Source organism: Psammomys obesus, unplaced genomic scaffold (assembly GCF_907164565.1).
Source record: "Psammomys obesus unplaced genomic scaffold, mPsaObe1.curated_primary_1811, whole genome shotgun sequence".
In the NCBI taxonomy this organism is placed as follows: domain Eukaryota; kingdom Metazoa; phylum Chordata; class Mammalia; order Rodentia; family Muridae; genus Psammomys; species Psammomys obesus.
This window is the reverse complement of record NW_026585644.1, coordinates 15,237,414-15,259,641: the sequence shown is the minus strand read 5'-3', so window position 1 is coordinate 15,259,641 and position 22,228 is coordinate 15,237,414. Positions and strand designations below refer to the sequence as shown.

The 22,228-nt window shown below is 45.4% G+C and overlaps 1 protein-coding gene across 1 annotated transcript in view; it reads right to left on the bottom strand.

The window, feature by feature from the left end:
- Trappc12 (trafficking protein particle complex subunit 12) overlaps positions 1 to 22,228 on the bottom strand; it is a 61,317-nt gene that overhangs the window by 32,706 nt on the left and 6,383 nt on the right. Inside the window, exon 3 of the mRNA XM_055624980.1 lies at positions 15,339 to 15,455. Coding sequence (XP_055480955.1) covers positions 15,339 to 15,455 — 117 coding nt within the window. The remainder of the gene's footprint in view (positions 1 to 15,338; positions 15,456 to 22,228) is intronic.

The following is a 22,228-nucleotide window of genomic DNA, read 5'->3' as shown; positions in this document are numbered from 1 at the left end:
ACACACACACACACACACACACACACACACACACACACACACACACAACTTTCTTGCTTTGTGGGAGTAGTGCCACCCCAATCGTAGCAATCAGGGCAAAAGCCGCTGGGTAGTGTCACTTGACAGCATAGCCAGTGTGATCTGGCAGTAAAATGTAAGAGGCAACTGCCAGTCAAGATATTCAGATCACAACATTAAAATTGAACGATGCCAAGCTGGGAGCAGTGGCAGGGCATGCCTGTAATCCCAGCACTTGGGAGGCAGAGCAAGCAGATCTCTATGAGTTTGAGGCCAGCCTGGTCTACAAAGTGAGTCCAGGACAGCCAAGGCTACACAGAGAAACTCTGTCTCAAAAAAATCAAAGGGAGGGGAAAAGAAAGAAAGATAGATGCCTACAATATGAGGAGATCTTACTGTACAGCTCTCCTAGCCCCTAGTAACACTGATTTCCTCTGTAGCAGATAGCTCTAGACTATGATTTCTGTCAATATATAATCAGTTCAATTTTATGTTAAATGTGTTATATTTCTTGTGTGTGCCCACATAAAATATGGCGTCTTGTATATTCAGTACAATTCTACTTCAATATTAATAGAAAGTGAACTAGGTGAAGGCAGTGCATGGCAGGACTGTCTACCAACACACAGCACATTTCCTTCATGCTACTTCCAGTCACAACTTGAAGCATGAAAAGGCTGGTAACAGGCCACAGAGGAAGACAATGCAACCACTCCTGATGAGACATGATAGACTAGGATCAGATGGAAGGGAAGGAAGGAGGACCTCCCCTATCAGTGGACTGGGTGAGGGTCATGGGTGGAGAAGAGGGAGGGAGTGTGGGAATGGGAGGGGAAGAGGGAGGGAGCTACAGGTGGGATACAAAGGGGATGAACTGTAATTAATAAAAACAAAAATAAAATATTATATTTAAAAAAAGAAAAGGCTGGTAACAAGGGCAAACAACTCATTTGTTTGGACTCTTATTTTTGTTTCTTCACTGTATATGACAAAGGAATCACAAGGCATAACTTCAGGACATCAGTGGTTTGACCTTTGCAGGAACTAAAAGATGCTCAAACATAGTTTCTCAACATAACCAGCACTAACTACACTGTAGATGTGGCCACATGAGTCAGTCCACAAACAGGCTGCCAACACCTGCTCTGGACAAAGTGGTGAATGGCCTGATTATTGCTAGGATCTCACAGGAAGACAGGCATGACCATGTGTAGGCCCAGTGGTTCTCTAAGATATTTAATGTGTGAATGCGGCAGGCATATACAGCTGGGTGGCCAGACTGAATCTCAGATGTGATAAATAGGAAGGATAAGGAGGGACAGAACACAACATCTGGGAAGCAAGCAGGAAAAGAAAAAGGAAAGGGAGGGAGTCTTCAGGCAGAACGAGCACCATAAATAATGTTGGGAGCATAACCAAAAAGCGGTGCTGGAGGAAGAAAGGCCAAGACAGCTGGGTCCAGGTAAATCCAAGAGGAGCATAAAAAGGCCTTCTAGACCTAATTTAAAGGGCTATTGGAAGCCCCTGAAAAGTTCAAAGCATGGGAGAGATCTGAGCTTCTTTAAAGATCTATTAAGAGTCTGTCACACAAGTTCTCTATGTATGAACTTGTGCACCCAACCCCTTCTGCTACTTTCTGTATAGCAGGAAGACCCGAAATTAGTGAGGAAACAACACCAGGCTTTGCTCATGGAAAGCTCAACATGAGACAACAGGTCTTAACTTTTCATTGGGATTCCTGAGTAGGAGCAGATATGCCTGTTACAGCTTCATGAGGTTGCTGAGGCAAGGGGCTGCCATGTCAGTCAGGAGACAAAAGCCTCACTGGTGAGGGTTCAGGGGCAGCCTGAATTTACAAGCTGAGACCATGGACTATGCCTCACAAGTGAAAGATTAAACGACAGGCTGTTGTGCAGACTTTCCCAGGGGAGATAGACACATTACCCCTCCTTACAGTCATCAATGATAAACTTCAGTCCAACCCGGGGAACCCATGGGTTTATTGTTTTCCTTAGAGAGCATAGTTGGGGTTACTTACAGGAGCCAGGGAAACCCCAAAGCAGCCATGCCACCAGAAAGTTCCACCCTGGAACGGATAACTCCCCCATAGCTCCACAGACTGGACTGGCCCCTTCAAACGTCTCTACACTCAACCATCTCCTGAGGAAAGCACATGCAACTAGGGCAGCTGCATGCAGCTGGCTGGGAGGGGCAGGAGGGGGGAGTAGCACTCTCAGCTGAGTGTCCAGTGGCCTCCCCACCTCTCCTGATATTGCTGGAGTTGCTTTCGAGTAGCCACAGCTGTTCTAATAAGAATGACACTATGCTTGGAGGGTAGCTAGCGGTTGATAGCGGCACATAGGAAAACACCCGAAGTGTCTGGCAGCACACTCCAGCCAGCCCCACTCCCTGTGAGAGAACCCTTTCTTTTCATCTTGGATGACAGTGTGGGTGTGCACACCAACTGAGGCTGCTTGTGAGGAAAGATGAGTACAGGACTACACCTTCAAGGTGGCTTGTGCTCTGGGCTGAACAGCTGTGTTCCCTGGCACGTGCCCTGACTGTCCCAGTGCTGCCTGCAGCTCAGTTCCTGCTGTCCTAATGGCAGCTGAGGGTCATTCTGTTCATATGGCATTGTGCCCACCTCTAGCCCTTGGCAAACGTGAATACAGCTGCTATCAACATTTAGGTGTGGGTTTCTGTGTAGGTGTTTTCAGCTTAATGGGATGAAAGGCGTAGCAGGGTAATACAACACTTCAGTTGCTGGGCTGTATGGTGATAATATGCTTAGCTTTGTAAGGAGTGGCTAGACAGCTTTCCAGAGAGGCTTTGCATGCCCATTATGCCACGTTCTGGCAGCACCTGCATCCCCAGTGTTCCAGATGAGGCTGCTTCCATAGGGTGCTGTGGTTCCCATGAGGTGGATGGGCTTCTCAGCTTTTCCTCCTTGTTCCTACAGAGGTGACAGACTACGCCAGCCCAACTATCCAGGAAGCTCCAAATGCTAGCTAGAGGATCAAAGCACAGGAGCCTTGCCTCCTCCTGGTGAGGAGGATGTTGTTCAGCCAGGTATTTCTAGACACTGGTTACTTACCATTCACAGCAAGATAGTCTATGGCTTTTCTGAGAGCAGGGCACAGCCTTATGACTGGTGAGAAACCAGCAGTCAACTGCTAGGATGAAACTGGTGTGTGTTCCCCACCCCACACTCTAGTTCACAGCTCAGAGATATCTTCAGATTCCTTACGATGATTTACCGAAATGCTCTCTCTCTCTCATAAACTCAGCAATGCCCACACCTTGCAACAAGCACCTATGTGTACTCGCTTTGAATTACAAATGTGAGAGAGTAAGAGAGGGAAAGATCTGTCCAGTGGGAGCCAGTTCTGATCTGAGTTGGTGTAGACCTCGGGCTAGCACAGTGCCCTGCTGCCCTTTTCCTATGCTCCTGCTCGGGCATGTGGGCCTTGCCTGCTAGTGGCACTTGGTGTAAACAGAGTTGGGCAGCCTTCCCCCAGGAAAAGATCTGCCTTGTGAACTGGTAAGAACATTCCAGTAAGCAGGAGAGGCAGGGACTCCAGAGGAAGACAGCGTGCAAAGCCTTGGAGCGTGGTGGGAGTAAGGGGATGAGGAGTGTGAGGATGAGGGGCACAAAGGCATGAGGGTGGACCGAAAAAGTGAGGATGAGGCTGGGGTGAGCCACTTGATTGGGAAGGGGTGAGTGGGAGGCAGGTGAGGTGAGGCTTCAGCAGCACCCACAAACTTCCAAGAGTGCTGGCTGAAAGTGTGAGGCTTCTTGAAGATGTGGGTGGGTTTACAAGGCGTGATGTAAGTGACATAGTCAGGAGACTGTTTACAGCTAAGGCTGGCACTGAGCTGGATGCTATACTAGACTTCTCTGGGTGTGGCTACAGTGAAACCATGGACTGTGCCCAGCTATGATAGAGATGTATAGCTGCCACAGATACTGCATGGCCAGGAAGCCTTGTGTATCACTCTACGGCTGTGTAGAGCAAATGCCGGCTGTTACTTCAGGAGGGCTGTGGCATGAAGGCAGGTCTGACTGGACTGGAACAGAGAGTAAGACACTGCCCTATGAGATGACAGGCATTTTATTGGGCTAATGCAATGACAAAAAAGGACACCTGTATGTACATATTTTCCATTTCTTTTTTTCTCATTATCAATTTAGAGTGATTACCAAAACAGTGTAGCATGCCAGAGGTGAGAAGTTCAAAATTAAAAATTTAACCATCCCTTTGACAGAAAACTTGAGCAATCTGAGGGATGAGAACTGGTGTCATACGACTGTGTGCAGGAGTGGAGAACTAGGTCAGTGATGATATACTGGGGGACTGGGTGGAATGAATTTTAGATTCTGATCTGTGAATGCAGGTGAGAAGATACAAGCCAGAGACAGGGAGATGGGAAGGACATGGTTTGGCAATGTGGACTCAATTTAATTCCAGATAGTTGAAGTACCTATTGGATTTACACGTATGCACACATGCAGGAAGAAGTGAGAAGATGCATGCTTGCTCGTATACATATTTATAAGATCAGTGGAAAACCCACCTGGGCTACTGAGACCACAGTGCATGGAGTCTTACAAGATAACAAGTGGCCCGAGGGAATGGAGAACCTAGCCTATGTGGAACTGGAAACCTGTGGAGCTTGGGAAGAGAGCACACTGAGTTCAGGAAGCTACAAAGCTGCAGGGAAGCAGGGCTCAGAGGATGGCCCAGGGTGTTGGGCAGTGGGGACTCTGTGCTGATCAGAGCACAGCAACTGCTGTAGGCCCAAATTGGCCTGTATATCTATATCCCAAGCAGGAAAAGTGGACATGGGTATGGGGGCATATGCCTTATATAGTTTGAGGGTACACAGTGAATCTGAGACCTGTCTGAGTGTGGTGGTTTGAAAGAAAATGGCTCCCATAGGCCTAATAGGGAGAAGTGGCACCATTAAGGGAGTAGGATCTTGCTGGAGTGGGTGTGGCTTTGTTGGAGGAAGTGTGTCACTGGGGGTGGGCTTTGTGGTTTCAGATGCTCAAGATAGGCCCAGTGTCTCACTTTCTTCCTGTGGCCTGCTGATCTGGAAGTAGAGCTCTCAGTCTCCAGCACCATGTCTGCCAGCATGCTACCATGCTTCCAACCATGATGATAATGGACTGAAGCTCTGAACTGTAAGCCATCTCCAATGAAATACCTTTCTTTATAAGAGTTGCTGTGGTCATGGTGTCCCTTTACAACAACAGAAACCCTAACTGAAAAAATAGAACAAAACAAAAACCAACAAAAAGTCCCATGAACAAACAAATAACAATGATAAAACCCCAAACTCAAAAACCAAAATATAAAGGTATGGCAGGCCTAAGATAATGTGCACCTGGGTAAGGCCTAATTGTGCTAGATAAAAAAAATCCAGATCTTGCTCCATTGAGGACAAGGAGTCAACTTCTCACTGACACAGATGGAAGAAGGGTGAAAATAGAAATCCGGAAAAGTATCTAATGGCTACATAGGTTAGAGAGCACACACCTGCCTGTTTGCTTGTGAAACTATGAACAGGAGTTAACGGTTGTTACAGGGCACCTTGGGCAGCCCTGGGGCATGCCACTGCCACAAAGCAGTTGTTGGTGTCTTGGGGACAGGTCCTGGAGCATGGATGATTGCTTACTTGGGCACAACACACAATACATCCTCTGTACACAGCAGGTGCTTACTAAGTATGTGTCTCCTACACTTTCCTTATTGTTGTCATTATATAACTGTATGGAGCCCACAGCCTGGCTAGGTCTCTTCCCTCATTTACCTGTGTAAGCACACTCCTGAATCAGCACTGTGAACTGCCTAGGGCTGATGTGACCATTAGGGGAAGCATAATTACATCAATTATTCAAAAGAGCTTCACCTGGCTCTTACTGGCCACCTCTGAGAAACTGTCGCTGCCCGTCCTTGTCTCCAATCCCTCCCAGCCTGCTCTATTCTGGACTCACATTGGTCTTCCTCTAATCCAGCTGGCAGGGCTGTGGGCACAGACTCACCTTCCAGAGCTTGGCAAACTTTCCTGCTCTTCATTCCCTCATGTACATGGTCAGCATGGCTGTACTGAACTGAGGATGGGATTCAATTCTTGAGGATAAAGGAATGTTGGGTGTCAATGATCAGTGGCCAGCCAAAGATCAACAATATCTAACAGTTTCATTCCTTAGCATTTAACTTCACATGGAACTGAGAATGGAAACGGGTTTGGGCATATTTGTATATGGATGTGGAAGTTAGAGGACAACCTTCTTCAGATTTGCTCTGCTTTGTTTTCTTGACACAGGGTCTCTCATAACCAAGTAGGCCAGACTGGCTGACCAATGAGTGCTGAGGTCCATCTGTTCTGTTTCCCCACTGCTGGGATTACAAGCATATGATTACAAACATGTGTAAAAACAGGCACTGTGTTTTAACACATGTTCTAGTGATCAAACTCTGGTCTGTAATTTGTAGAGGAAGTGCTTTATTGGCTGGCCTACCATCCCAGCCTAGAAAAGTATTCTTTATTACAGCATTTCTCAAACAGACTTCCAAAGAATTGGGAGCAGACAGTAAACTCATAGCAAAACAAAATGACAATAAATAAAAGTGTTTACTTATACTAACAGAAGCTATGAAAAAGCAGATGTCTTTGTTAGCCTAAGAAATCAGAAAGAAGTTTTAAAGGATGAAAGTGAGGGCAAATAAGTTGACAACTAAAGTGAAATGAGGATCAATGTAAATATACTAACTCTTTCTGGAAAACAGTATGTTTTAACTACCTCAAAGATGGCCACACCCTTTGTCATTTTTCTCTTGAGACTAACTGAAGGAGTCGTGGGTAGGGGCTCTGCCTCAGGGTGTGTCGTGAGGACCCTCACTGGCTGCTCTGTATACCATGGCTTTATAGCGCCATGGTGGCACCACTGAGGGAAGTGCACAGCACACCATGCTTGACCTGCTCATCTTGCTGCTCGCCTGACCTCAACATGGTCACCACTCAGAGGCGGGGAGGAACATGGTAACTGCTGGAGAGCCACACAAGACTGTGGTGGCCACAGGAGCCAACAGGAGTAGGACCAGCTCTGTAGAAAATGTGCACGATGGCCAAACCATCCTGTCATCATTCAAGCAGGCCACTATAGCCTTTCTTGTACTCTGGGAGAGAAGTCCCAACAAACTAGTTGTTAGTGGAAACACAGACTAGTTCACACCGGTTCAGCAGCAGGAGTGGAGGGGAAGGAGAGCAGAGCAACAGGAAATCTGAAAGGCAGAGGTGGTGGAGGTACATGAGCAAAGCCACTGTACTCCAGTGAAAGCGTCCTTATCACCTAGGATGGGGGAACTGGCTCAGGTCAATGGGCAGCCTCCAGATAGATTACTTCACTACTGCTCAGTTTTCTTAGCACCAACATTTCACATGTAGCTATTTCAAGTGTTAGCTAAACTAGGGCCACCCTTGGGTTAGTAAATATGGCTGCTGAAAAAGGGATATAATAAAAGGAAAATGCTTATATACAAAACTATAGGAAAATATCATGTGAAATTTGAGTGTAGTGTGTTTGTAAATACGCCTTCGTATTTTTTTTGTAAAAAAAATCTTTATAGACACATCTACATCATGTATACATAAATATGGAAGAGGCCTTGTATGCATCTACATACTAACACAAATATTCCATCTGCAAACTCAGGAGCATTGTGAATGAAAAGCTGCCCTTCCTCCCCCAAAGCTCCCACTTTCTGGCCCTCTGGAAATGGGCATGCCCATTGCCCTCATCCCTCTGCAGTGATGGCTCCACCTCCAACGTACCCAGTGAGGCCTTTTCAATTGGTACTTTAGAACCAGCACACACAGGAGCTGTAACTAATGAGCTGTAACTAGTGACTAATGAGCGCGCCCCTCCCATTTGCTTCCTGTGGCCACACAGCCCTGCTCGACTCTTCAGCAGTCACCACACTCCTTCCAGCTGCCGAAGGTGGCCTTGGTGGGCTCAGGCAAGCAGCAAGCAGAGGTCTGGCACAGGAGTGGGTTGAAGAGTTTAAGGATTTAGACCCAGCAGCCCCCTGTACTTTCACAATCTGCAGGTGCACATCTAATCAATGGACAGTGTTAGAAAAGCACATGTGGGCTGTGTCCATGCCAGACGAACCCTGCCCCATGTAGCCCAACAGCTGCATGCAACACACTTGTGGGCATCAGTGTCTCAACGAATGCAGTGGGGACAACTATAATGGGGGTTGTATAAGAAACAAACAGACACTACGCCATGGCAATTGAGGGACTGGAACACCCACAGGTTTTGGTATCTGTGGGGTTCCTGAAAACCATCTCTGTAGATACCAAGGAATGACTGCAGTAGATACTGAATCTCCTGATGTTAAGTTTTATGTTGCCACACTGTATGTTGTTATCTATTTAACACATTAGAAAAGGCAATTAGAATGTGTATGGGCAAAAATATGTACATGCGAAAAATCTGTTCACATATTTTAAAACAATTCTTATGCAGTAAAGGCTCCTATCTCATTTTATAACCACTCTGTATGGATACCCACTACAAATAAAACATTTAAATGTGCAATAAAATTATTTGTAAGGAATTTGCAGATATGAAGTGTTCCATGAGTGATTAAAAACACTGAAATGTCTTAAAAACCCTGTGGAGCCCACTGTGATTCCACACACTGAGTTGTCTTCTATATCTCAAACTAGATCTGCTAATAAAAACGAAGCAAAACCCACCATCTTAATCATTCATCTTTTAAGTAAATGTACATCTTTGGGAGGTGGCTTCTTCCCTGGATAAGCAGGATGCAGAAGTCTTATGGTGTTAGCAGCCCCTTCCAGAGCAACATTCCCACAGATGCCTGACCGTATATTTCCCTGATAACTGCCATAATTTGCAGATATCTGCCATAACTGCTCTATACAAGACACACATTTACATCTGAAAACACTAACACTAACCTGACAGCCAAACTCTGGGAGTCACAAGGACCTACTTCCTCCTTACCATAACACACCATAACCCAGGGCAGCATCCCGAGAGCTCTGCCACCTTCATTTCTCAGGAGAATGGGGAGAGGGAGGGCGTTAGGGCATCTGGGGACAAGCAGCTTGTGGTAGAGGGTCAAGGACCAGGCTCAGATTTGAAACATACAGGCAGAAAGGGTCCTGGTAGCTCAGGACCAATTGCTACTAGTGATTTGGATCCTTGGTCTAGCCTGGGTCAACCAGGTAAGTGGGAAACAGGAAGGGGTGATTTCACTCCGACTGCTTTTTGATTGTTTTTATGTATATTGGTATTCTGCCTGCAAGTATGTGTATTGTGAAGATGTCAGATCCCCTGAAACTGGAATTAACAGACAGCTGTGAGCTGCCATGTAGAAGCTGGGAATTGAACCGGGTCTTTTGGAAGAACAACCAGTGTTCCTAACCTCTGAGCCATCTCTCCGGCCCTAAAAGGCTTGTTTTGTTTTGTTTTTATGTATATTGGTGTTCTGCCTGCAAGTCTGTATCTCAGACTGCTTTTTAAACAGTCACCAAGAGATGAGGGAGGAGATTACACAGTACATGCCAGTAAATCTAGCTCATCACTTCAACTCTGCCTCCCCAGGTCTTTATTTCCTGGTGAGAGAATTCAAAATATTTGCCTTGGGGCTAGAGAGATGGCTCAGTGTTTAAGAGCACTGTCTGCTCTTCCAAAGGACCCGGGTTCAATTCCCAGCACCTACATGGCAGCTCACAACGGTCTGTAACTCCAGTTCCAAGAGATCTGACGCCTTCACACTGATGCACATAAAAAAAAAATTAAATAAATTAAAAACAATATTTGCCTTGTTTACTTTGTATTTCAGACATTTTCAGGCCCAAGCATATCTTGTCACCAAGGGAGTGAACAGTGACTACAGCCATCTCTCCTCACTAATCTGCCATTAGATCCTTTGGGAGCCAGTGGGGCAGAGTTGTCACTGTTCTGTCATGGATTCCTCAAGAGTGAGGGAGGGATGTCACAAGGGCATGGAAGAGCCAATGTAGCAAAGAACAAGACCTCTCAGAGCTGTTAATATGGGGGATAACTTGTTAGAGGTGCTGGGAGAACATGCAGGTGAGAAGTGAGCTGGGTAGATTACTAACAGAAAAACATACAGTTTGCCTGGTTTTCTGAGTCATGGCTAAGGTGGCATCCAGCAGTTTCCACATATGAATATAACCTGGGACCCTCTAGACAAGCTTGTGAAGTTGCTTTTATTGTTCAATACTGCTTTTCAAATTTATCCATGTTGATGAATGTGGCTGTGGCTCAGTTATTTCAATTGCTCCAAAGCATTTAACTGACTGTACATAACATGGTTTTCTTTGTTGTAGTTACAAATATGTATGTAGAGGCCAGAGAAAAAAGTTGGGTGTCTGCTTCTACTGCTCTCTGCGTTATTCCTTTGAAACATCATCTTTCACTGTACTGGAATCTTGTTTTTTTTTGGTTATATTGGCTAGCCAGCAAGTTCCTAGGACCTGTATGTTTCTTTCCCATTGCTACAATTATAGGAATATGCAACCATGCCTGGCTTTTATGTGAGTGCCAGGGATCTGAATCCTGCCCCCATGCTTATACAAGCAAGCACTCTTATCAGCTGTCAGCCTTTGTAACTTTTTTTTTTTTTTTGAAATAGCGTTTCACTATCTAGCCTTGGCTGGCCTAGAACTTGATTTGTAGACGAGGCTGGTGGTAGACGCAGAGATTTGTGCCTGCCTCTGCCTCATGGTACTGGGATTAAAGATGTTCACCACCATGCCTGCTAGTAAGAAATATTTTTGGTATATCTTTCTATACCTGCACACGAGAGGTTTTTACTGTTTGCTATGGTTTGTTGTTGTTTCAAGACATTCTTAATTTGCAGCTCAGGCTGGAAGCTGACCCTCCTGCTTCCACCTGCATGGCTGGGGGTCTAGGTGTTCCTTTCTTTTTGCTTTGTCTCTTGTGAAACCCTGTCTTTGTTGTCAACCATAATCCCTTAGGCCTCCCTACTCAGGGCCTTGTGCGTACCAAACAAGTGCTCTGTCACTAAGCTACAACCCTATCCTTTCTCTGGGAACTTCTGGGGTGTGTTCTGGATCTCTAAGATAGGATCTGATGTACCTTAGGCCTTAAACTTGTTACACACCTGAGGTTGGCCTAGAACTCTGGATCCTTCTGCTTCCATCTCCCAATCTCCTGCTGGGACTGCAGGTGTGAACCACCACAGCTGGCCTTCCAAGAAGTTTTCTAAAGCCTAACATTGGAAGTGGGACTGTGGGGTCAAAGGTTACAGAACATTCATGTGCTGGCTGATTTTATGTCACCTAGTCACATACTACAATTACATAGAAAGAGAGATCCTCAATCGAGAAAATGTTTCTACTATAGCTGGTCTGTGGGGGAAGCTTGTAGTGCATTTCCTTGATTGATGATTGACGGCAGAGGGGGCCTAGCTCAAAAGGGGGCAGTGTCACCTCTGGGCTGGTGGTCCTGCGTTCTGTAAGAAAGCAGGCTGACCAAGCCATAGGGAGCGAGCCAGTAAGCAGCACTCCTCCATGGCCTCTACATCAGCTCTTGCTTCCAGGTTCCTGCTTGAGTTCCTGTCTTGGCTTCTCTCAGTGAGTTGTAATTCAGGATGTTTAAGCCAAATGAACCCTTTCTTTGGTCATGGTGTTTCATTACAGCAGAGGAAACCTAACTAAGACAATTCATGTCACTAGCTGCTGTCACTTTGTTCTGAAAAGGCAAGTTTTATGACTCCTGTTCCAGTCAGTGGCTGTGCTGCTGACCTCTTCCAAGCTGCTAGGATTGGGATGATCCTGTTCTGTTTATGCTTCTTTGCTGGAGTTGAGCACTTCCCATATTTACTGGCCACCTAACTTCCATGAGCCTCTTTATGTTCTCTCCTATCAGCCTATTTCTTTTCCTTCTAAGTTTGAGGAGTTCTTTTTATATTTATATGTAAATGTATTCTATTTATATCTTCTGTCAGTTCCACATACTCAAAGCTTTAGATTTTTCTCAAAGCAGTTGTCTTTTTTGTTGTTTTCCTTTGGTATTTAGGTTTTTGGGGCTGGTGGTGGTGCCAGAGCTGAAGCTGGACATACTGGGCAACCACCCCACCACTGAGCTACACTCCCGGCCCCAGCATTACTTCTTACGATCACTCACCCACCTCCTGCTGTTTAAAATGATAATTATTTTCTTAGTGTTTTTTTTTTTTTTTTTCCTATTCTCAGCATTTTGTACCTTCTTGTTTCCCTTCTATTTTCAATGCTAGATGTTGGAAATATTTAGTTAAAAATTATTTTTAAATTAGAGTTTTAAGCATGCCTCATAATACTTTAGGCTCCCAGAATCTTATGGAAACTTCACCTCTACTGGATAGGCCATATAGCACTCTGATGATGAAGTTAAATAGGAGAAAAATTTCTAAATTTAAATACATATTATTTTTTAAAAACTAGGAAACAAGACAAGACTATTTGAAAACTGAGCACAGGCATTCTCTGATTTCAAAAGCTAAGACAAATTGTCCAGTGAGACGTATCTGAGCAATCAATGAAGTGCATGGCTTGTCCACATGTGCTCCAAGGACACCATTCACTCTGCACACACCACCACAGAGGTGACTGAAATGTCCTTCTCTTCAGGCAGTGACATTCACTTATCTGTAAATTACAGCCTTAGAACACTCTGACACAACTGAGCAAAAGATATTTAGAAACTCTTTCCTGTCCTTAGAGATAGCACAAATAACTTAGGACACAATTAAACAGCACGGCCTTTCTATGAACACACCCATCTTGAAGATGCTCCCTGGCTGGAACCCTGGAAAACCTCCAATGGCCTGTAGCATTTTCAGTGGATGGGGAAAACAATAAGATCTCGGAACAACCACAGGTGGCAGAAACACACAAAGCAGAGAGACGGCAATCAGTACAGGACCCGTGTGTGACTTCGAGATGTACTGGGAAACGAAGTCATGCTTCAAGTGAAGCCTGCCTGTTGTCGAGTCAGGTGTGATTTTCTTAAAAAAAGTCCTAACCGAGAGGGGAATGGCCACTGCTTTCCATGGAAAGGTCTGCTCACTTATCAGCTCACATGGGCCATAGAGATGGTCACCCATAATCTTACCAGCAATGACAGAAAAACAGACTCTTAACACAGGTATCCTTGTTTAAAACAACAACAACAAACTAGCATCCTGCTTTTTCCTCTGACAAAGTCTTATTTTCTTAAAGACTGGCTTTGAATCCCAGAATGGTCTCAAACACATAATCCTCCCACCTTGGCCTCAGGCTATTGGAATTACAGGCATTGTCGACATGCTGAGCTACATGAAGCTTTTAATCACAGGAGTAACAACAGAATCATTTTAGTAAGAAAATCAACGGGACATTAGATTGACACTTACTGAAAATTAAGCCCTAATGATTATGTATGTAATAGGCCACACATGTGGGTCTCTGACCTTTCTGAGAACACATCAGTAGCACAGTGAAAGATTTTGAGAGGAAAGGCAATTCTAGGGGCAGACTGCTGCTGGCAGCCAATATCTGTCTTGGTGACAGCTGCCTGCTTCTGTCATGGTGCACAGACATGCATGTAGGCAGAACACTCACACACATAAACTAAAATCTATACATAATATTTTTTATTAAAAAATCCTTCATGTGGCTTGGGCATCTGAATTTAAGAGAATGAGTGAAGGAGCAAAGCTGCATTTCTCTGTTAAGATCAGACAGCTACTAACCCCTAGCTGTGACTTAAGACACTTCTCAAACTTCTGTAACCCCTGGCAAGTGTATTTACTTGCCTTTCACATCTGTATTGAAGGTGGAACTGATGTCAATAAGAGTCTGAGGATCACCTGACTCTGCAATGTTTCATAAAGTGCTTATGCAGCTAAGAGCTTTCTGTGACATGAAAAGTGTCTCCCAGCTGGGTGAGCTGACACTCAACACTGGGCGTCTCCAACATAAACTCAGAAACTTCTGTTTTCAGTTCCTTCACCTGACTTAAAACCATTTCTTTTATTTCAGTTTCTGTATGTACTTTGTGTGTTGTGTGTGTGTGCGTGGCAGGAATGTGGGCATTAGAGGACAATTTCAGAATCAGTTCTCCGCTTTCCCCATGTCAGTGCTGGGAATTAGACCCTGGTCCCTGGGCTTTACCCTCTGAGCCATCTCGCCTGCTCCCCGCAACCTCATTTAGATGATCTGCAGTTAATCCTTATTAAAACCACAAGCCTCTCAAATATTATATTTTTAGGTCTCAAAACCTGCTTGAAATAGGTGAAAATCAAATAAAAACTAGTTATGACAGGGAAAAAAACAAAATAAACCAAAATCCAAGACACAGAACTCCTGAAAAGTGAGTGGCATGAAGCAGGAGATCTGGTCTCACTCTAAGTTTGAAAGTGAATGAATCCTTTAGTCTGTTACACAATCAGGGTAGTGACTGAACAGTCAGGTCACAGGCTGGACCTCTCATTTCTTCAGTCAGACTCATTTCCTAGATCCGTTTACAAGGCACGCCCATGGACTGCGTTCTGAAAGGGACACCATGAGGGAGCAACCCCAGAGATCTGGAGTGAGGCGGGGAAGGAGGTGCAGTCTGAGACAAGGCTACCATTTGAGAGTATTCCTTTACCAGAAGGCTGCCCGAGGATCCCTACAGGAGACCTGTCTGATCAGCCTCCAGGACTTCCCCCTGGTAATCTAGAAGAACAACCACTACTGCTGAAGCTCTCTCAGTTCAGAATTCACTGGGAAGAGGTCAGCCTGTGTGGTGCTAATGGCGCAGGACTAGCAGATTAGAGAGACCTGCTCAGAGAATGGAGGAAAACATGAAAATGTTAAACAGTGAACCCAGACCAAGTGGAATACATCTGAAAGGACCATCAAGGCAAGGTGGCACATGCCTGTTGTCACAGAGAATGAGGGGGACCACTCCAGCCTGTGAAAATGAGGCCTGTTTGGGTGACACAGTGACACTCTGTCTCAAAAAATGAAAATGTATAAGCAAACGAAACAAAATAACCTATCTGTATTTGTTGTAGCTAATGGGAGTCTCCTTGCCTCCAGTCCTTTGATCATTCAGAGTAAGGAAATGAAGTTCAAATATCAGCATGTTAATGGAGTGCTCTTTGCTGCCCAGCACTGACATGGAACACAACACTTTCTATTCAGAGCAATTAACTTCCAGGGAAGGACTATGAAGGAAGCCAGGCCTCATCAAAGATGTTGAAATCAGGGTGTCTACTTACAATGAGCTGCTTCAGCCCCACGAAGGACTGCTCCACCGAGCTGGCATTTAAGACTTGTCTCTTCGCTGCAGCCTTCTCACCCAGGAAACGAAGCATCAAGTCTTTAACTGCATCTCCCTAGAGAGAATGTGGGAAAGAGACAAAGAAATGTCTACTGGCTCTGCCCAGGAAAACTGCCATCAGCCGGAAGCTAAGCTGTAACTTCTAGAAGAGTCCCGGTTTGACAGCTATTCTTTAGTCTGAGAAGAAAGCACTATATCACCACTAGATCAGTCTTTCAGCAGAGACCACAACCTGTCGAGGATAGGGACTTTCAGCAGTGGGTTCAGGGGAGAGCCCCCTTGAGGTGACACACTGGAGACAGGAGTCTGTGGTCACTCAGAGAGGCACCATGTGGAAGACTGACAAGGGCTGTGTTCACACTGCACAAGTTCCTCAGTCTTACTGGGACACCGTGCGTGTGTCTGTGTGTGTGAGAACTTACCTCTGGTGGCCCCTCCTTAATGATAAGTTCACTAGCCAAGCCCAATGTGATCAGGACTCTTGTCCCAGTCTTGTCTGGGCTTGCTGAAGTTAGAGGACACACTTTAAAACTGCACTGGGGTAATTTTTGTGTCTCAACTTGATTTTTTTCATTATGTCCATCTGGAAACAGGGTAGAAGGCAGTAAGTGTCACTTCAAGTGTTTTACTTACTTACAAGGGGAGTCAGAGAAGACCACGGGGAGGAAGAAAAGGTTCTGGTGAGCCTCCAGGAAGAAAGGTGCTAAGGACCTGGAATGATGGGGAAAAAATCTAGCTGACATGAAGTATGGGGTGTGTCAAATGATGAGTGTCTGAGTGACCACAAGCTCCTGATTCTCCAAGGCTACATGAGGGAGCTGACTGATGTAGCAAGTCAATGACAAATGGGGACAAGTATTCACTATGCTCCCACCAGTGACAGTGCAGGCCTCTGTGCGGCATAGGCTGAGGGAGCACCCAAACCTGCTTGCTGGAGATGATTCCTCTGGTCCTGCTGATGCTGCCTGTTCTTTGGACACCTGGAGAGGGAGGCTGCCAACCTCAGCAGGCGCTCACATGCATCTGTGCTATTTCCGGCCCTGTGTGGCAGATGAGCCTGGTGCTCTAAGGAGGCCAGGCCATGCATCTTCCTACACTGGGTCAAATATTTAGTAGTAGCAATTTTGTAATTTCTGCTTTTGGAATAAGGTAAAATACTCCAACTATCACAGCTACAAGAGCAGCTGTGTGATCTACAAGCAACGTTTAAAGGGAAAATTAAAAAGGGCTAAAATGCGTGACTCCATGAATAGCAAAAATGCTTCCAGTGCCAAACGCAGAGAATTCCTGGAGCTGTGGGGGCAAAGAGCTGGGCAAAAGCAAACTGAAATCCACATGCCAGGCAAGACAGGCAGAGACATCTCCTAAATCCCAGTGACATCACCACTGAGCTCATACTGTAAATACATTTTAGCCTTACAATTCTTTTCCTTGAAGTTTAGTGACTGGAGATGGCTCAGCAGGTAACAGTGCTTCCCTCCCACAATGCCAAGCCTGGCAACCTGAATTCAGTCCCTGGAATCCATGCAAAAAGGTGACAGAGAGAAACAACTCTATGAGGTTGTCTCTGACCTCCACATAAGCTCCGTGGAACACAGAACACACACATACATACACACTAACAAATAATGCAAAAATTAAAAAGGGATTAGTTATGACTGTAAGAGTAACTTTTATTCACCTGTTTCAGTTGTTTTCTGGGAGGCTTACTGCCTCGTCTGTTAACCTAGCCTAGTTTGGAAGCTAGCCTGGAAGCTTCTAGCCTCTGTACAATCTAATCTAGGCCTCTGAGACTTACTGCTTAATAAGCTCACCCTTTCTTTTTCTTTCTGAGTTCTGGGCTCGCTGGTTCAACTCAGCTGTTCTGGCTCAAACTCCTCTCCCAGTTGACTTATTCAGTCTGGGCACTGTCTGTCTGTCTGTCTGTCTCTCTCTCTCTCTGTCGCTCTCTGTCCCTGAATTGCTCTGCTTGATTTCAAATTACCTCCAACAGTTTTTTTCTAATATTCTGGCTCCTTGTCCTTCTCTGGCTCATTCAGTCTTCATCTGAGTTCTCTCTCTGCAACCTGTCTCTCTGTTACTATCCCAGTAAAACAGCTTCCTCTCTTTCTCTGCATTGTCTCCTAAGTAGCTTCCCTTTCCTCTCTCTTCTCATGAGAGCTGGGCATATACTATTCTGTCAAGTCTTTTTCTGATTTGTCACCTTTTCTGTCACTCAATTATATCACTTTCAAACATGGGTGCTTCCTTCTACAAACTATCTTTATCTTCATTGTTTGGGATTAAAGGTGTGTAAAGCTTTTCTTTACCTGAAACATGCTCTATATTAGGCTGGCCTTGAACTCAGATCTGCTTGTCTCTGTCTCCTGGATTAAACGTGTGTTTATATTTTAGCTGGATCACTCAGACCTATAAGGTCTTTTTGGATGTGATCTTTGGCCAGAGCAGCCATGTTCTGAATTAAAATTCTGCTACATATGACAGGAGACTCCGGGTAGAAAGGTATGCCTGACTAATCAATGCCTCATTTAGGATAGCCAAAAGCTGTCGCCACACATCTGATGACAGACATACATCTGCTGTGTTTCTAAACTAAAGGTGAAGATAGCAAGTGGGATGATGGAATTGTATGCTTTGCATCCTTTCATGGCCACCAGAATGATGAGGGGAAGCTGTGCTGCTGCTCAATGGGCTGGGATCCAACTGGAACCTGAGGTCCGCTCTAGCCCAAGAAAGGATGGGGGTCATAGAGCATGAAGGAAAAGCCAGGAGTAAGCCATGCCATTTTCCTGAGGGGCATGAGGAGTTCTCAGAGGTCAGGGTGTTGGGAAATGAACTTGGGTCCTCTGAAAAAGCAGCAAGTGATCTTGATTGCTGAACCAACTCTCCAGCTCAGCCCAATGATTAATTAAATCTTTACATTTTCTCTTTTTAAAATTTATTTTATATGCACAGGTGTTTGGCCTGCATGTATGCATGTCCATGCCTGATACCTGAAGAGGTCAGAAAGTGTCAAATCCCATGGAACTGGAGTTATGGATGGCAGTGAGCTGCCATGTAGGTGCCAAGAATTGAACTTGAGTCCTCAGAAGAATATCAAGTGCTCGTAACTACTGGACCATTTCTTCATCCTAGAGTGGTTAAATTTTTCCTCCTTTCTCTCTTATGGTTTTTCGAGACAAGGTTTCTCTGTAGAGCCTTGGCTGTCTTGGACTCTATTTGTAGATCAGGCTGGCCTCGAACTCACAGAGATCCATCCCCTCTGCCTCCTGAGTGCTGGGATTAAAGGCGTGTGCCACCATTGCACAGTTCTTCTACTTGTTAGAGTTAAGCACAGTTTCTCCATGAACTAGCTAAGGAAAACATGGCATACGTCCACACACAGGACTCTGTACACATGTCTTGCAGTGTCACTCAGGCTGGCCTTCAACTCCCAGTTCTCTGCCTCAGCCTCCTCCCCCCCCCCCCCCCCCCCCCCCCCCCCCCCCCCCCGTGCTAGAATTAGCTGCACTTAACACGCCTCACCTGTAACACTGTTATTTTGCTACAATGCTGACAGGAGTGTGAGTGTGCATGACACACACACAGAGGAACACACAACGTTGCCTCCATGATTAGGAGATCTGGAACCTACTCACATGCTGGACACACCTGCAGGTGCAGCCAAAGAGTACAGCAGTTCAGCAACACCAGTGGTTACAGATACAAGAACCTCAAAAGTTTTGTGCCAGGGCAAGTCACGGCAGGAAAGACTTAGTCACCCATAAATCTCCATTTTTACCTTCCAGGGATATAATACTTTACTTTTGCCTAACTAACCCTCATCCGCAGGCTGGTGGGGTCAAGTGGCTGAGTCCTGGGCCAAGGGACACAGGGTAGGGTACACATACTTCATTCTCCAGTGGATTTAAGTGCCCACATTGTGTTGGATAAACAATTAGGGAGCCTAACACTGCTTGAGGCTAATTCTCTTACTTGCAGAATTCTACTCCTCAACAAGCAACAAGAGTCTGACCTCCAAGTGACCTAGGCTTCATTGGACAGGAAATATTTCCTGGGGTCAGTTCCCCCCTTCCCCAGTGGGTTCTGGGGATGGACCAAGCCAGCAGGCTTATGGAGCCAGTGCTGTCATGCAAACCAGCTTTTGTTCCTCCTCCTCCTCTTTTTAACATCCAACCCCCCCGCCCCAGGTAGGAGACTGAGCTGAGTCCATTTGGGGTAGTGCTGGGGCTGCCCGCCACTGAGTCTGTTCTTCCACAGATGGTGATAAAACTGCAAGAAGCAGGGGCATTTGGGAATCAAAAAGGAGCCAAACTGCTGAAAAGGGAACTGTAGGGTGTTAACCCTCCACTGACCCTTGCAACTCTCCTGGCTTATGCTCTGGCTTAGCTCTGTGCCTTGGCCTCTGAGGCTGGTCCCTGTCCACTTAGGCCTTGAGGTCAAGGGAATGAGCAAAGAGAACCTGGTATGTTCATAACAAGATGGGGCAGTGTGAGCATAAGGGAGGACAGACAGCCTTATGTGGGGATCAGGAAAGCCCTACCTTCTTTCACCCTGATGGTGGGGAGTCATGGACATGCATTTGTTGGGGTGGCTTGCCACCCCACAGTGTGGTTTGTCACATTCCACTCTAGGGACACAAATTCCTATCCAGTTCAGCCACTGTCACTTAGGTTGCTACTGGACTGGGTCAGTGCAGCTTAGCAGAAATTCAAACTGTAAGGTTTATTAAAGTTTTATCATTCCATAGAGACCTCTGGGTCACATACGTTATTGGCAAAGCGACTACCTGAAACAGCCCCTTCAACAAAAGGTTTGTCCAATATTCATGCATCGGTAAGGGCATATCTGTGTACCAGGTAGTTCTTGAGATCCTCAAAGAAGTTTTGTGGGCCCCCAAATACTGCTAAAATTAAACCGTTTGCTTAATTTGATTTCTAGCTCCACTTTATTCCTGTGTTTGTGTGAGTGAAAGCCACAGGTGCAATGCCTGCCGGGGCTAGAGGAAGGCATCAGGTTCCTGGAGCTGGAGTTACAGGAGGTTGTGTGTCATCTGACCTGGGTACTGGGAACCAAACTTGGGTCCTCTACAAGAGTAGAAATCACTTTTAACCACAGAGCCACCTTTCCAGCCCTCTAATTCTACTTTGAAAAGGAATGTGGCTAAGTATAAAACATTTTATTTATTTAATGTTTTTGTTATAGTTTTTTGAGGCAAAGTCTCATATAGCCCCTATGTATTAGTTAGGGTTACTATTGCTGTGATAAAATGCCATGGCCAAAAGCAATCTGGAGAGGAAAAGGTTAATTTGGCTTACACTTCCATATCATTGTTCATCACCAAAGGAAGATAGGACAGGAACTCAACCAGGGCAGAAACCTGGAGGCAGGAGCTGATGCAGAGGCCATGGAGGGGTGCTGCTTACTGGCTTGCTCCTCACAGCTTGCTCAAACTGCTTTCTTATAAAACCTGGGACCACCAGCCCAGGGATGGCCCCACCAATCACTACTAAGAAAACGTTCTACAGCCAAATCTCAAGGAGGCATTTTCTCAATTAGGATTCCCTCCTTTCAGGTGATTCTAGCTCTGTCAAGTTGACATAAAAATAGACACACACTTAGTTTGACTTTGAACTTGGTATTTAGGGTAACCCTGAACTCTTGATCCTCTTGTGTGTATTCAGGGTGTCCAACATAGTGATTTAATATTTGGATAGGGTGTACTGAACACCACTACTACCCATAGTTAAAATGTGCGTGTGTGTAAGTGTGTGTTATTTAAAAACTGCTGTCATAAACTCTAATTATAGAGCAGTTTAACTGGGTCATCATACTGCACACTAGATCTCATTCACCCAGCTCACCTCAAACTTGGTTCCCACAAACTTCTACTGTACTCTCTCTGTGAGTTCAGTTTTTTTTTTTTTAAATTCTACAAGTCTCTGTCTTTTCTTTGCTTGAATTATTTCATTTACTACCTCATCCTTCATGTTGTTCCATGTGTCAAAATGACAGGAGTCTCTTTGTAAAGACTGGGAAACCATCAGCTGCACGTGCCAACCACATTCTCTCTACCTCTGCATCCAGAAATGGGTACTCAGGCTGATGGGGACAGCTCTGTTATGAGTGAGGCTGTAATGAACATGGGAGTTTGGCTTTCTCTAAGACACTGACTTTGGTTCCAGCTGGACCATATGTGACACCAGTTTTTATCTTGAAGCACCTCCAGGCTGCTTTCCATGGTGGCTTACTAAGCTCCATTCACTGTGATTATTGCTATCACCTGTCTTTTTGTTAACAGCCATCTTAACAGGAATGAGGGGATCATTCTCTGTGGGTTCTATTTGCATTTTCCAGACGATTAGCGGCAACTTCTAGTTCTTCAGCTCAGACAAAGATCTGAAATACAATCTGTCCTCTATATGGTACATATATACAGCAAAATGTAAGACAGAGCACCCAGAATCAAGGCCAGAGCCCTGAGAATGTCAGCTGGTGCAGACCTTATAGGAAATCCACATGGAGAGCCTGTGAAAACAGAACTATTACGAGGTGGGTGTGGTGACTCAGGACTGTGTACCTACACTAGGAGGCTGGGACAGGATGACTAGTAGTTTGACGCTTGCCTAAGTTACAGTAAGTTCAATGGCAACCTGGGCTACACAGCACAACTCTGTCTCAAAAACAAACACAACAAACAAACAGAAAAACCTAGCACCTAAACCACCTAAATGGCATTCCAGGTTTACCCTGAAGGAAGTGAAGTACATGAAGTCAACATAGCACAGAGGGACCCAGCCATCCACATGCACTGCAGCACAGCACAGA